The sequence below is a fragment of the Ranitomeya imitator genome, chromosome 3, assembly GCF_032444005.1.
Source record: "Ranitomeya imitator isolate aRanImi1 chromosome 3, aRanImi1.pri, whole genome shotgun sequence".
In the NCBI taxonomy this organism is placed as follows: Eukaryota; Metazoa; Chordata; class Amphibia; order Anura; family Dendrobatidae; genus Ranitomeya; species Ranitomeya imitator.
The window spans coordinates 811,781,930-811,798,563 of NC_091284.1; the positions used below are offsets into that span (position 1 = coordinate 811,781,930).

The 16,634-nt window shown below is 43.9% G+C and overlaps 1 protein-coding gene across 1 annotated transcript; it reads right to left on the reverse strand.

Annotated features, from left to right (window-relative positions):
• Positions 1 to 1,785: 1,785 nt before the first annotated feature.
• HIKESHI (heat shock protein nuclear import factor hikeshi) lies at positions 1,786 to 16,130 on the reverse strand. Its single transcript, XM_069759280.1, has 5 exons — positions 15,959 to 16,130; positions 13,728 to 13,965; positions 12,339 to 12,490; positions 11,728 to 11,846; positions 1,786 to 3,012 (listed from the first exon to the last, which is right to left on the reverse strand). The coding sequence occupies exons 1-5, from the start codon at positions 15,986 to 15,988 to the stop codon at positions 2,958 to 2,960; spliced, it is 594 nt and encodes a 197-aa protein (XP_069615381.1). The 5' UTR covers positions 15,989 to 16,130; the 3' UTR covers positions 1,786 to 2,957.
• Positions 16,131 to 16,634: the final 504 nt, after the last annotated feature.

The window sequence follows — 16,634 nt, forward strand, 5'->3', positions numbered from 1 at the left end:
GGGGGTCTACTTTCCAAAATGATGTCACTTGTGTTTTTTTTTTCCTGTTTAGGCACATCAGGGGCTCTGCAAACGGAACATGACGCCCGCAGACCATTCTATCTAAGTCTGCATTGCAAAACGTCAGTACTTCCCTTTCGAACCCCAACGTGTGCCCAAACGTTTTTTTCCCCACATATGGGGTACCAGCGTACTCAGGACAAATTGGACAACAACATTTGAGGTCCAATTTCTCCTGTTACCCTTGGGAAAATAAAAAATTGGGGACTAAAAGATCATTTTTGTGGGCAAAAAAAAAAAAAAAATAGGATTTTTTACTTTCATGCCCAGGCATTATAAACTTTAGTGAAACACTTGGGGGTTCAAAGTTCTCACCAAACATCTAGACAAGTTCCTTAGAAGGTCTAGTTTCCAAATTGGGGTCACGTGTGGGGGTTTTCCACTAGGCACATCAGGGGCTCGTGAAACGGAACAGGACGGCCGCAGAACACTCCATCAAAGCCTGCATTCCAAAACGTCACTACTTCCCTTCCGAGCCCTGCCGTGCGCCCAAACAGTAGTTTTCTCCCACATATGGAGTACCAGCGTACTCAGGACAAATTGGACAACATTTGAGGTCCAATTTCTCCTGTTACCCTTGGGAAAATAAAAAATTGGGGACTAAAAGATCATTTTTGTAAGCAAAAAAAATAGGATTTTTTATTTTCACGCCCGGGTATTATAAATTTTAGTGAAACACTTGTGGGGTTCAAAGTTCTCACCACATATCTAGCCAAGTTCCTTTGAGGGTCTAGTTTCCAAATTGGGGTCACTTGTGGGGGATTTCCACTGTTTAGGCACATCAGGGGCTCGTCAAACAGGACATGGCATCCGATCGCAATTCCAGCAAATTTTCAGTTGAAAATAAATAAATAAAAATCAAACGGCACTCCTTCGCTTCCGAGCCGTGTGCCCAAACAGTGGTTTCCCCTCACATATGGGGTATCAGCGTACTCGGAACAGATTGGACTGCGAAAGTCGTTGTCCAATTTCTCCATTTACCCTTGGTAAAATAAAAACCATTGTTGCTAAAAGATCATTTTCGTGACTAAAGTTAAATTTTCATTTTTTCCTTCCACATTGCTTCTGCTCCTGTGAAGCACCTGAAGGGTTAATAAACTTCTTGAATGTGGTTTTGATCAGCTTGAGGGGTGCAGTTTTTAGAATGGTGTCACTTTTAGGTATTTTCTGACATATAGACCCCTCAAAATGACTTCAAATGAGATGTGGTCCCTAAAAAAAAAAAAAAAAAAAATGGGTTTTGTAAATGTTGTAAAAATGAGAAGTTGCTGGTCAACTTTTAACCCTTATAACTCCCTAACAAAAAAAAAAAATTTGGGTTCCAAAATTGTGCTGATGTAAAGTAGACATGTGGGAAATGTTACTTATTAAGTGTTTTGTGTGACACAACTCTGTGATTTAATGGCATAAAAATTCAAAGTTGGAAAATTGCAAAATTTACTAAATTTTCACCAAATTTATGTTTTTTGTTTTTTTTTAAATAAACGCAGGTAATATCAAATAAATTTTACCACTAACATGAAGTAAGTAAGAATCCGTTGAAGCGTTCCAGAGTTATAACCTCATAAAGGGACAGTGGTCAGAATTGTAATAATTGGCCCGGTCATTAACGTGCAAACCACCCTTGGGGGTTAAGGGGTTAAAAAAAAAACAAACCTTGATTTAAGTATCAGGTGATTTTCTGATGTCACATTACCTTTAATACACAATAAGTTCTCTTAGTAATTTTTTTTATGGCACAAAAACTTTATTTAAAAGCATAAAAAGTTATAGTAAAGCTCAAAATGTGATTTCACCGGATAAACAGGATTCCTCAGTATTGTAAAGTCACATAAACCTGCGGTCCGAGCCTCTGTATACCTATATATGACGGCGCAGTATATTTGGCCTCATGGAGAGCGGAGTATAATATACTACTACACACAAAACTAAAAACTTCTTACAGACACCGGTAGCATATATATTATACATTGCACAAACAGGGTGTTCAGCGTCGCCCCAAGCAAAATATTCCTGTTAAATATTGAGACGTCACAACAAAGCAGCCTTGGGAATATCACAAAAAATAACAATAAATAAAATTGGAAATAATTTTATTTTATTTTTATTAAACAGGACTTTTTTTTTTTTTTTTTTTTACTTAAATCCCGCAACAAATATGTCCTTATAAAAAAAAAAAAAAAAAAAAACCACAACAACATAAAAAAAAGTTTGAAAAATTTGGATCATTAGATCAATTTTTACTCGGCAGCAAATATGGCGCAAATTTCTCCAATTGAAGCACCTGGCAGAGTACAATTGGCACAATTCACTGGGAAAGTCAGACACGTCCCTTTCAGGCTGATATTCTGCACCTTAAAAAATGGCAACTTTGGCTTTAATACATTTTTTTTGTTTTGTTTTGTTTTTTTTTTTTAAAGCCCGCGCTCCTTTTACTAGGCCGTTCTGGATAAGCATGAAAAAGTGCAACATAATTCTAGTTTATTAATAAATCTTCCCACAATTATAGCAAATTCGCCCAATTTTTTTTTTCACTTTATTTTATTTTTTGAATTTCTTGATCTTTCACGGAAAAAAAATAATAGTTTTTTCATTGCAAATGGTGAAATAGAAATACAGCACAGTCGTCTAGTGAAGAACCTTAGAACAGGTTTAGTAAGATGTAGGAGACCAGGCCTGGTCACTACGGTGTTAACATCTTCCATAGCTTCATAGAGCAACCGCCAAAAGTCCACACACCCCCCATATGTATCCTCGTCATCAATAATCCGAAATCTGCGGCAATGGCAGATACTGTGCCCGTGGGTTTCACAACACTGCTGGGGAGAATGAACACCAGCAGATTAAGTGTTTAGGAGGAGGCACAATGTCGTTCACAACGCCGATCAGCCTCCGCTTTACGTCTTCCAGAAGAAGGGGTTCTGGGCGAGACGCCGCTGAAAGCTCTCGTACCTAGGAGTGGAAAAGGAAAAAAAGAGTCAAAACATGATGTACGGTGTAGATAGTTCCTATAACCGGCACCACAGAGACAGTGTCATGGCCAGAATGCAATTCTGCTGCAGACAGTTGCCTAACAGCCAGAGATACTGTAGATTTGATCTAAGCAAGAGGTTTCTGTTGCAGACAGTTGCCCCATAGCCAGATACTGTAGGTTTGTGAAAAGGGAGAGGTTTCTGCTGAAGACAGTTGCCCAACAGCCAGAGATACTGCAGGTTTGATCTAAGGTTTGTGAAAAGGGAGAGGTTTCTGTTGTGAAAAGGGAGGTTTCTGCTGCAGACAGTTGCCCTATAGCCAGAGATACTGCAGGTTTGTGAAAACGGAGGTTTCTGCTGCAGACAGTTGCCCCATAGCCAGAGATAATGTAGGTTTGTGAAAAGGGAGAGGTTTCTGCTGCAGTTTCTCAACAGCCAGAAATACTGTAGGTTTGATCTAAGGTTTGTGAAAAGGGAGAGGTTTCTGCTGCAGACAGTTGGCCAACAGCCAGAGATGTAGTAGGTATGACCTGAAGTTTAGGAAAATTAAAGACAGAGAGGCGTTGACAGATGTGCCCACTATGTGATGTGTATGACAATGATATAGTTGATATATCAGGGAATATATCTAGTATGTGTATGCACATAGGCCCTGGACCAAATATAAAAAGACCCTTGGTAATATGAAATGCAACAAAAAAGGGAAGGGAAAAAAAAAAAAAAAAATAGATTACAGTCAGTAGTGATAATAAAATGTGTATTTTACTAAACAAACAACATACAGTGAGTATGCAACGAGAATGCTAAAAGGAGGCGCATATCACATGTTAAATTCCATGGTCGATTGGTATGCAAAGACATTTTTATGTATGGGATACAATTGAAATAGAATGTGAATAAGAAAGAAAACTTCTGTTAGAAAGTGTACAAATGAAATACTGCTGCCCAACAGCAAGATACTGTAGGTATGGGAAAAGGGAGAGGTTTCTCCTGCAGACAGTTGTCCAACAGCAAGAGACATTGAAGGTTTGTGCAAAGAGAAGTTTCTGCTGCAAACAGTTGGCCAACAGCCAAGAATACTGTAGGTTTGATATGAGGTTTGTGAAAAGGGAGAGGTTTCTACTGCAGAAACTTGCCCATGAGCCAGAGATACTGTAGGTTTGCGAAAAGGGAGAAGTTTCTGCTGCACAGTTGCAAAACAGCGAGAGATACTGTAGGTTCGATCTGAGGTTTGTGAAAAGGAAAAAGTTTCTGCTGCAGACAGTTGCCCAACAGCCACAGATACTGTAGGTTTGTGAAACAGGAGATTTCGGCTGCAGTTACCTTTTAAGTTTCTGAAAAATAGGGACGGGGAAAGCAAGCTATAGGGGACATATAAAATACCGTATATACTCGAGTAGAAGCCGAGATTTTCAGCCCATTTTTTTGGGCTGAAAGTCCCCCTCTCGGCTTATACTCGAGTCATACCCGGGGGTCGGCAGGGGAGGGGGAGCGGGGGCTGTGTAGTTATACTTACCTGCTCTCGGCCCGGTCCCTGCTTCTCCCGGCGCTGCATCTTCTTCCTGTATTGAGCGGTCACATGGTACCGGCTCATTACAGTCATGAATATGCGGCTCCACCTCCCATAGAGGTGGAGCCGCATATTCATGACTGAAAAAGAGCGGTAACTGTGACCGCTCAATACAGGAAGAAGATGCAGCGCCAGGAGAAGCAGGGACCGGGCCGAGAGTAGGTAAGTATATGGGGAGGGGAGCGCTGCGCGATATTTACCTGCTCCTCGTTCCGGTGCGGCTCCGTCTCCAACGTCCTCTGGCTGTAACGCTCAGGTCGGAGGGCGCAGTGACGTAGTCAGTGCGCGCCCTCTGCTGAGCGTCAGTGCTGGAGACGGAGACGGACGAGGAGCAGGTAAATATTGAAAGCGCCGGCGTCCTGAGCGGAGAGGTGAGTATGTGATTTTATTTTTTTTTTTATTGCAGCAGCAGCATTATATATGGCACAGCTTTATATGGAGCATCTATGGGGCAATAATGAACGGTGCAGAGCATTATATATGGGGCACAGCTTTATATGGAGCATCTATGGGGCAATAATGAACGGTGCAGAGCATTATATATGGGGCACAGCTTTATATTGTGCATCTATGGGGCCATAATGAACGGTGCAGAGCAATATATATGGCACAGCTTTATAAGGAGCATCTATGGGGCCATAATGAATGGTGCAGAGCATTATATATGGCACAGCTTTATAAGGAGCATCTATGGGGCCATAATGAACGGTGCAGAGCAATATATATGGGGCACAGCTTTATATGGAGCATCTATGGGGCAATAATGAACGGTGCAGAGCATTATATATGGGGCACAGCTTTATATGGAGCATCTATGGGGCAATAATGAACGGTGCAGAGCATTATATATGGGGCACAGCTATATATGGATAATCTATGGGGCCATAATGAACGGTGCAGAGCAATATATATGGCACAGCTTTATAAGGAGCATCTATGGGGCCATAATGAACGGTGCAGAGCAATATATATGGGGCACAGCTTTATAAGGAGCATCTATGGGGCCATAATGAACGGTGCAGAGCATTATATATGGGGCACAGCTTTATAAGGAGCATCTATGGGGCCATAATGAACGGTGCAGAGCAATATATATGGGGCACAGCTTTATAAGGAGCATCTATGGGGCCATAATGAACGGTGCAGAGCATTGTATATGGGGCACAGCTTTATAAGGAGCATCTATGGGGCCATAATGAACGGTGCAGAGCAATATATATGGGGCACAGCTTTATATGGAGCATCTACGGGGCCATAATGAACGGTGCAGAGCATTATATATGGCACAGCTTTATAAGGAGCATCTATGGGGCCATAATGAACGGTGCAGAGCAATATATATGGGGCACAGCTTTATAAGGAGCATCTATGGGGCCATAATGAACGGTGCAGAGCATTATATATGGCACAGCTTTATAAGGAGCATCTATGGGGCCATAAAGAACGGTGCAGAGCAATATATATGGGGCACAGCTTTATAAGGAGCATCTATGGGGCCATAATGAACGGTGCAAAGCATTATATATGGCACAGCTTTATAAGGAGCATCTATGGGGCCATAAAGAACGGTGCAGAGCAATATATATGGGGCACAGCTTTATAAGGAGCATCTATGGGGCAATAATGAACGGTGCAGAACATTATATATGGGGCACAGCTTTATAAGGAGCATCTATGGGGCCATAAAGAAAGGTGCAGAGCATTATATATGGCACAGTTTTATATGGAGCATCTATGGGGCCATAGTGAATGGTGCAGAGCATTATATGTGACACAGCTTTATATGGAGCATCTATGGGGCAATAATGAACGGTATGGAGCATCTATTTTTATTTTTGAAATTCACCAGGGATTCAAGCTTCAGGAGGCTAATTTGCATATTCCAGGTGCCTTCTGGGAGAAGCGAAGTCTCCCTAAGCTAGAAGATCGTTGGGTACAGCCGGGACCAGCTGCTTCGAAAGCATCACCAAACCGCGCGCCTTACGGCGCGCGAATTTTTGCCTGTAGGACATTATTGCAAGAGAGCTTGGCTGAGTAGATTACACAAGAAGGAAAACACACAGCAAGTCAGCAGGATCTAAGAGCAACATGGCAGATGTGACAACCTACATGGTGAGCTGCAGCATGTGCTACATGTTCACAGATCGACCAGAAGAAGAATCCAATTTCACCTGTCAGAAGTGTAGACTAGTGGCCCTTTTAGAAGAAAAGGTGCGGGGTCTGGAAGAAAGAATAGCAACTTTGAAACTCATCAAAGAGAATGAAGACTTTCTAGACAGAACAGAAGCATCTCTACTGGTCACAGAAGGTGCAAAAAGTGTCAGAGAACCTCCAAAAGCAGATGAGTGGAAGCATGTGACCAAAAGAAGCAAGAAGACCATGGAGAAATCACCAACCACACAACTGAAGAACCGATATCAAATCTTTGTAGAGGATGAAGATGGCACACCTAAGAATGAAGCAATACCAGCAAGCAAAAAAGAAAAGGGCACACAGCAACAAGTGACAGCAAAAAGTACAGCCAAGAAGCAACGAAGAGTGGTGGTGGTGGGAGACTCACTACCGAGAGGCACAGAAGCAGCCATCTGCAGACCGGACATAACTGCAAGAGAAGTATGCTGCCTTCCAGGTGCGATGATCAAAGATGTGACCGATAGGATACCAAAGCTCTTCAGCTCCAAGGACGTCCACCCATTTCTTCTGATACATGTTGGCACCAATGACACGGCAAGGAAGGACCTACCGACAATCTGCAAGGACTTTGAAGAGTTGGGGAAGAAAGTAAAGGAACTGGATGCACAGGTAGTTTTTTCTTCTATCCTTCCAGTAGACGGGCATGGCACCAGGAGATGGAACAGGATCCTTGATGCAAACAACTGGCTAAGACGATGGTGCAGACAACAAGGATTTGGATTCCTGGACCACGGTGTGAATTACTGGTATGATGGACTCCTCGCCAGAGACGGACTACACCTCAACAAACCTGAGAAACACACATTCGCCAGAAGACTCGCTACACTCATCAGGAGGGCGTTAAACTAGAAGAAGGGGGGACGGGAAGAAAAACATTAGACTCGAACAAAGACGACCCAGGAAAACATACTCGGAAGGGAGGTAAGAACATTTCTAAAACAATCCACAGTGAGGAGATTGGAACAAAACAAAATCCTCTAAACTGCATGCTCGCAAACGCCAGAAGCCTGACAAACAAGATGGAAGAACTAGAAGCAGAAATATCTACAGGTAACTTTGACATAGTGGGAATAACCGAGACATGGTTAGATGAAAGCTATGACTGGGCAGTTAACTTACAGGGTTACAGTCTGTTTAGAAAGGATCGTAAAAATCGGAGAGGAGGAGGGGTTTGTCTCTATGTAAAGTCTTGTCTAAAGTCCACTTTAAGGGAGGATATTAGCGAAGGGAATGAGGATGTCGAGTCCATATGGGTTGAAATTCATGGAGGGAAAAATGGTAACAAAATTCTCATTGGGGTCTGTTACAAACCCCCAAATATAACAGAAACCATGGAAAGTCTACTTCTAAAGCAGATAGATGAAGCTGCAACCCATAATGAGGTCCTGGTTATGGGGGACTTTAACTACCCGGATATTAACTGGGAAACAGAAACCTGTGAAACCCATAAAGGCAACAGGTTTCTGCTAATAACCAAGAAAAATTATCTTTCACAATTGGTGCAGAATCCAACCAGAGGAGCAGCACTTTTAGACCTAATACTATCTAATAGACCTGACAGAATAACAAATCTGCAGGTGGTTGGGCATCTAGGAAATAGCGACCACAATATTGTACAGTTTCACCTGTCTTTCACTAGGGGGACTTGTCAGGGAGTCACAAAAACATTGAACTTTAGGAAGGCAAAGTTTGACCAGCTTAGAGATGCCCTTAATCTGGTAGACTGGGACAATATCCTCAGAAATGAGAATACAGATAATAAATGGGAAATGTTTAAGAACATCCTAAATAGGCAGTGTAAGCGGTTTATACCTTGTGGGAATAAAAGGACTAGAAATAGGAAAAACCCAATGTGGCTAAACAAAGAAGTAAGACAGGCAATTAACAGTAAAAAGAAAGCATTTGCACTACTAAAGCAGGATGGCACCATTGAAGCTCTAAAAAACTATAGGGAGAAAAATACTTTATCTAAAAAACTAATTAAAGCTGCCAAAAAGGAAACAGAGAAGCACATTGCTAAGGAGAGTAAAACTAATCCCAAACTGTTCTTCAACTATATCAATAGTAAAAGAATAAAAACTGAAAATGTAGGCCCCTTAAAAAATAGTGAGGAAAGAATGGTTGTAGATGACGAGGAAAAAGCTAACATATTAAACACCTTCTTCTCCACGGTATTCACGGTGGAAAATGAAATGCTAGGTGAAATCCCAAGAAACAATGAAAACCCTATATTAAGGGTCACCAATCTAACCCAAGAAGAGGTGCGAAACCGGCTAAATAAGATTAAAATAGATAAATCTCCGGGTCCGGATGGCATACACCCACGAGTACTAAGAGAACTAAGTAATGTAATAGATAAACCATTATTTCTTATTTTTAGTGACTCTATAGCGACAGGGTCTGTTCCGCAGGACTGGCGCATAGCAAATGTGGTGCCAATATTCAAAAAGGGCTCTAAAAGTGACCCTGGAAATTATAGGCCAGTAAGTCTAACCTCTATTGTTGGTAAAATATTTGAAGGGTTTCTGAGGGATGTTATTCTGGATTATCTCAATGAGAATAACTGTTTAACTCCATATCAGCATGGGTTTATGAGAAATCGCTCCTGTCAAACCAATCTAATCAGTTTTTATGAAGAGGTAAGCTATAGACTGGACCACGGTGAGTCATTGGACGTGGTATATCTCGATTTTTCCAAAGCGTTTGATACCGTGCCGCACAAGAGGTTGGTACACAAAATGAGAATGCTTGGTCTGGGGGAAAATGTGTGTAAATGGGTTAGTAACTGGCTTAGTGATAGAAAGCAGAGGGTGGTTATAAATGGTATAGTCTCTAACTGGGTCGCTGTGACCAGTGGGGTACCGCAGGGGTCGGTATTGGGACCTGTTCTCTTCAACATATTCATTAATGATCTGGTAGAAGGTTTACACAGTAAAATATCGATATTTGCAGATGATACAAAACTATGTAAAGCAGTTAATACAAGAGAAGATAGTATTCTGCTACAGATGGATCTGGATAAGTTGGAAACTTGGGCTGAAAGGTGGCAGATGAGGTTTAACAATGATAAATGTAAGGTTATACACATGGGAAGAAGGAATCAATGTCACCATTACACACTGAACGGGAAACCACTGGGTAAATCTGACAGGGAGAAGGACTTGGGGATCCTAGTTAATGATAAACTTACCTGGAGCAGCCAGTGCCAGGCAGCAGCTGCCAAGGCAAACAGGATCATGGGGTGCATTAAAAGAGGTCTGGATACACATGATGAGAGCATTATACTGCCTCTGTACAAATCCCTAGTTAGACCGCACATGGAGTACTGTGTCCAGTTTTGGGCACCGGTGCTCAGGAAGGATATAATGGAACTAGAGAGAGTACAAAGGAGGGCAACAAAATTAATAAAGGGGATGGGAGAACTACAATACCCAGATAGATTAGCGAAATTAGGATTATTTAGTCTAGAAAAAAGACGACTGAGGGGCGATCTAATAACCATGTATAAGTATATAAGGGGACAATACAAATATCTCGCTGAGGATCTGTTTATACCAAGGAAGGTGACGGGCACAAGGGGGCATTCTTTGCGTCTGGAGGAGAGAAGGTTTTTCCACCAACATAGAAGAGGATTCTTTACTGTTAGGGCAGTGAGAATCTGGAATTGCTTGCCTGAGGAGGTGGTGATGGCGAACTCAGTCGAGGGGTTCAAGAGAGGCCTGGATGTCTTCCTGGAGCAGAACAATATTGTATCATACAATTATTAGGTTCTGTAGAAGGACGTAGATCTGGGTATTTATCCCAGAAATATGGAATATAGGCTGAACTGGATGGACAAATGTCTTTTTTCGGCCTTACTAACTATGTTACTATGTTACCAGTAGCTGCTGCATTTCCTACCCCAGGCTTATACTCGAGTCAATAAGTTTTCCCAGTTTTTTGTAGCAAAATTAGGGGGGGGGACGTCGGCTTATACTCGAGTATATACGGTAATTCTTCATTTATGCTTGCAGTTATGATCGCAACTAGATAAGGCTCATAGGGGAGAAACTTCAATGAGAGCATTTCCAACTTTTAGCTTTTATTTAGGTTTTTATTTTTTTTCCCCAAGCGGGCCCTCTGTTTGCTTAAGGGTATGTGCACACGTTGCGGATTCTCTGCGGATCCACAGAGTTTTTTTGCAGTGCAGAAACGCTGCAGATCCGCAATTAATTTACAGTACAATGTAAATCAATGAGAACGAAAAAAAAAAAAAATCCGCTGCGGAAACGCTGCGGTTTAAAAGAAGTAGCATGTCACTTCTTTTTTAGGAATCTGCGCTTTTGTACCCATTCCATTATAGAAAACCGCAGGGGTAAAAAATGCAGCAAATCCGCAGGAAGACCGCAGCAAAAACGCACAAAAAAGCGACAAATCCGCAGGTGCTTTTCCTGCCAGGAGAGGCAGAATCCGCACCAGAAATTCCTAAGCCTAATCCGCAACGTGTGCACATAGCCTTAGGCTGCTTTTACACTTGCCGTGTTTTTGCGGCCTGTTTTTGCGTCCCCAATAGATTTCTATGGAGCCGCAATAATTTCACGGTGCGGCATATGGCCGTGAAGGCTGTATATACGGCCGTGAAAAAAGATCAAGCCTGCCCGATCTTTTTCACGGCTTACGGACATGGCCACAAAAACAACGGAAGCTTGTTTTTGTAGTACACCGTGACTTCCGGTTTTGCAGAACGCAGTTTCTTTTTCCAATATTATTTCCATAGTATTGGAAACCTGAAAAACGGCGATCCGAAAGTTTTTTTTTTTTTTTTTTCGGTCCGTTATTGCGGCAGACCATGAAAATTGCAGCGATACGGCTCGCAATAATGGGCCGCAAAAAACACAACCAAAAAAAAATAAATAAACAGCCATATGTATCCCCCCAAATCCCTGTACTCACCATTTTACAACCACGTTTGATGGTATGAAGACCTCTGTTGGGTTTGGGGTCATCTGTGCCTGCGTCACGGCAAACGATGAAGCAAAGTTGTAAAAGTTATCCAGCATTTTTTGGGTGAACTGAGAAAAAAAAAAATATACATATATTAGAAATAAAGTGGTATTTCTGGAAATTGTGACCTTAAAGCGGCAGCATCCCACCGTCTGGTGGCTTTCACGTAAAGAACGGCACGAAGCCTCTGGTGCTCCTAAGATGCGTAAGCGTTAGGCTTGGGATACCATGGGCCGCACTGACAACACGATTAACGATCGTCTTTGGTGTCGCATTGCGACCTTCGACACGTTTCAGAATGTCTTGGATTTTCTGACAACGGTCACAACTTGCGACTCGCTTGCCACAACGTTCAATGCAAGAGACGCGACTCAGCGGCTCCAAAACAGTCGCGGGACACAAAACCACAGACAGGTTACACAAGTGTTTTCTCGTGCGATATTTCTGAGAGTTGCTGTTGCGCGACATGTAACCGTGCAGCTTCACTTATGTTCGTGTAGTTTAGGGGTCATTAAAAAGGATAGTGGACCAATGTAGGGACTTCTGTGTCTTCTACTGACCTGAGTGAAGGAGTCCACAGTGGATACGGCCGCACTGGCTACTGGTGTCTGCTGTGCCAGCTGCTCTACCAGCTCCACCGAGATCCCGATCTGGGCTACCGATGGCGTCTGCGGTAAACTCATAGCCCCAAATGGGTGCTGCGTCCCCTCTCCTGAAAGAACCATAGCTACACATCATACCTGGATCATGGAAAGTGTAAAGAAAGTCATCTGCCAAATTATTATAGTAGGTATAATCTTGTACATAGGAGCAGTATAATAGTAGTTATATTCTTGTACATAGGGGCAGTATTATGGTAGTTATATTCTTGTACATAGGGAGCAGTAGTATAGTAGTTATATTCTTGTACATAGGGGCAGTATTATAGTAGTTATATTCTTGTACATAGAGGCAGTATTATAGTAGTTATATTCTTGTACATAGGGGCAGTATTATAGTAGTTATATTCTTGTACATAGGAGCAGTAGTATAGTAGTTATATTCTTGTACATAGGGGCAGTATTATAGTAGTTATATTCTTGTATATAGGAGCAGTATTATAGTAGTTATATTCTTGTACATAGGAGCAGTATTATAGTAGTTATATTCTTGTACATAGGAGCAGTAGTATAGTAGTTATATTCTTGTACATAGGGGCAGTATTATAGTAGTTATATTCTTGTACATAGAGGCAGTATTATAGTAGTTATATTCTTGTACATAGGGGCAGTATTATAGTAGTTATATTCTTGTACATAGGAGCAGTAGTATAGTAGTTATATTCTTGTACATAGGGGCAGTATTATAGTAGTTATATTCTTGTACATAGGGACAGTATTATAGTAGTTATATTCTTGTACATAGGAGCAGTATTATAGTAGTTATATTCTTGTACATAGGAGCAGTATTATAGTAGTTATATTCTTGTACATAGGAGCAGTATTATAGTAGTTATATTCTTGTACATAGGAGCAGTATTATAGTAGTTATATTCTTGTACATAGGAGCAGTATTATAGTAGTTATATTCTTGTACATAGGAGCAGTATTATAGTAGTTATATTCTTGTACATAGGGGGCAGTATTATAGTAGTTATATTCTTGTACATAGGAGCAGTATTATAGTAGTTATATTCTTGTACATAGGAGCAGTATTATAGTAGTTATATTCTTGTACATAGGAGCAGTATTATAGTAGTTATATTCTTGTACATAGGGGCAGTATTATAGTAGTTATATTCTTGTACATAGGGGAGCAGTATTATAGTAGTTATATTCTTGTACATAGGAGCAGTAGTATAGTAGTTATATTGTTGCATACAGGGGCAGCATTGTAGTAGGACCAGCAATTACCTGCAAATAGATGGCCGTGTTAAAGCTTTTCACTGTAACATATTACACAATGCTCACCAGACTTCAGGCCGGATATTTTGAATATGGCGCTGGGTTTTTCATTAGTGATGAATCCGAGGAGTTGCCAGACGGGCATTCCGCTGTGATCAGGGTAGGAGATGTACACAGAACCCCCCATTCTCTCTGGGAAGGGGATAGTACCCAGCATGAACACCACCACGTGGTTGATGCTCTCATAGTCAGGCAGGTTAAAGACAAACTTATCCTCTGCTATCTGCTGGGCATCTGTCTGCACCTACGGAGATGAGAGGAAATGTTTATTCGCCCCACGATCACCGCTATGCGGGCGACCCCGTGCAGTTATGGCTCACGGGAAGCAGTTTTGCAAAACTAATACTAAAATGAGGGTAAATGTCAACAGTCAAACCCAACACAGGAAAGCTGAACTAGGAATATGTGTGCAATACACCGCCATCTCGAGCCCTGCACCGTATGCAGCAGTGTTAATATGTCTCTTCCTCTGTCCCATCCCCTCCGGCTTCATACAGGCGGCATCGTGCCATATCCAAGATCACATCCGGTCACTCCGATAGTAATATCCGCACATCACCAGCAGGACAAGAAACCGAAGATTTATCACATTTTTTGCAGGTAGCGCTCACACCCTGAGCAGCCGACGAGCACGATCTCTTGTCTGTGTATTTTTTTGTTCTGAACAAAAGGAAGGAGACTTGTAAGAACTCGACAATGTAAATCTATGGAGCGGGGCAGCACTCGGGGGGGAGCGGGGGGGCTTTGGCAGCACTCGGATGCCATCCGCTTCATAGGAGATGATGGATACAACGGCCAGCAGTCTGTACTCATCAGAGAAAAACTGATGAAACGCTGATAAATGGACACCGAGCAGATATCACACCGACATGTGAGTGAGCCCGAGACCGACGGGAAAAGCCAAATATGGAGGCGACCGTCACCTCCAAAACTGACCAGCACCTCCCGATCAAATAAAGCCAGTGTGAACAGGTGCAAGAAGCGGTATGTTACCCTAAACATTGCTCCTGCGCTGTCAGTCGCCCCTCCACCGCGCTGTCACGTCGCCCCTCCACCACGCTGTCACGTCGCCCCTCCACCACGCTGTCACGTCGCCCTCCCTGCGCTGTCACGTCGCCCCTCCACCACGCTGTCACGTCGCCCCTCCACCACGCTGTCACGTCGCCCCTCCACCACGCTGTCACGTCGCCCCTCCACCACGCTGTCACGTCGCCCCTCCACCACGCTGTCACGTCGCCCCTCCACCACGCTGTCACGTCGCCCTCCCTGCGCTGTCACGTCGCCCCTCCACCACGCTGTCACGTCGCCCTCCCTGCGCTGTCACGTCGCCCCTCCACCACGCTGTCACGTCGCCCTCCCTGCGCTGTCACGTCGCCCCTCCACCACGCTGTCACGTCGCCCTCCCTGCGCTGTCACGTCGCCCCTCCACCACGCTGTCACGTCGCCCTCCCTGCGCTGTCACGTCGCCCCTCCACCACGCTGTCACATCGCCCTCCCTGCGCTGTCACGTCGCCCCTCCACCACGCTGTCACGTCGACCCTCCACCACGCTGTCACGTCGACCCTCCACCACGCTGTCACGTCACCCCCTATACTGTCACTTTATTTTGGGGACACACCACAGGTTTACCCTTGGATTTGCAGACGCCGGAGGCCGTGGTGCAGGAGGACGTGTGCTGCCTTGTATGGCTACGTTCACATTAGCGTTCTGCCGGGCTGTGACGGGCGCAGCCGCGGCGATGCATGCGCCCCTATATTTAACATGGTGGCGCATGGACATGCGTTTTGCGATGCATGCGTCTTTTTTGCCGCAAGCGTTAGGGCGCAGAGGACGCAGCAAGATGCATTTTTTTTGCGTCCAAAATCAGGCAAAAAAAGGACGCATGCGTCGCAAAACTATGCGTTTTGCATGCGTTCTTGTTTGCGTTGCGTCGCCGACGCAGCAGCGCACAACGCAAATGTGAACGTAGCCTTATAGGGCTCCATGGCCCTTCATACTGGGGTCCAGCCCTGCATTCTGACAGCTGTAAATATACGACCCCCTACCAGGGTTCTGTGTGAGGGGCCGCACCCAGCCCTGGGGACCAATGAGAATCTGTATAATCTGCATATTACAGCAGCACAATAAGTATCTGCCCCCCTGCGTTAGTCACCCATAGGAGTGCCCCAGCTGCGGGGAGAACTACAACTCCCAGCATGTCCTGGAGGGGATACAATGTGTCGAGACACGTGACTCACCAGCCTCCCCGCCACCAGGCAGCCGAACATGTCTGCAGGCCGGCGCTGTCCGCAGCCTCCCGGACTCTGTGTGTCCCCGCCCGCCGCAGCCTCCCGGGCTCTGTGTGTCCCCGCCCGTTCCCGGCCAGAAACTTCCAGAAATCCTGCGATTAGGCAGCGTGAGAGGTCCAAAAAAGCAATACGCGCCTCAAGCCCCGCCCACCCGAGGCTCGGGACGCCATATTGGAGACTGGCAGAGCTCTAGACAAACGTCTGCCTCAGCACCAGACACTGTGTGGTCACATGACCCGGCTAGAGTCCGCCATGTTGGAAAAGGGCAGAAAACAAAAGAGCTGGTTAAAAGCCTCATTTCTTCTGCCCAGAGACCTAGGCAGATTTTCCTCAATCTGGACCCTAAATCAGAAATCTACAGATTATTCTGGTATGAGTTTAGCAATCTGCATCAAACGTTACCATGACAGCCGGGGACCTACTGAAGATTACCGTAGTCGCCATCTTGGTCCTTTTTTTTTTTTTTTTTTTTTACCATATTCACCAAATGCTAAAAACACTGACCTGCCATTATGTTTCTCCAGGTCATTAGGAGTCTAATTAGATATTCATAATGCAGACTGCTGACTGGTCACTGATCCCTCACTGACCCGCCCCCTAGTTTACGTAATTAATATTATATATA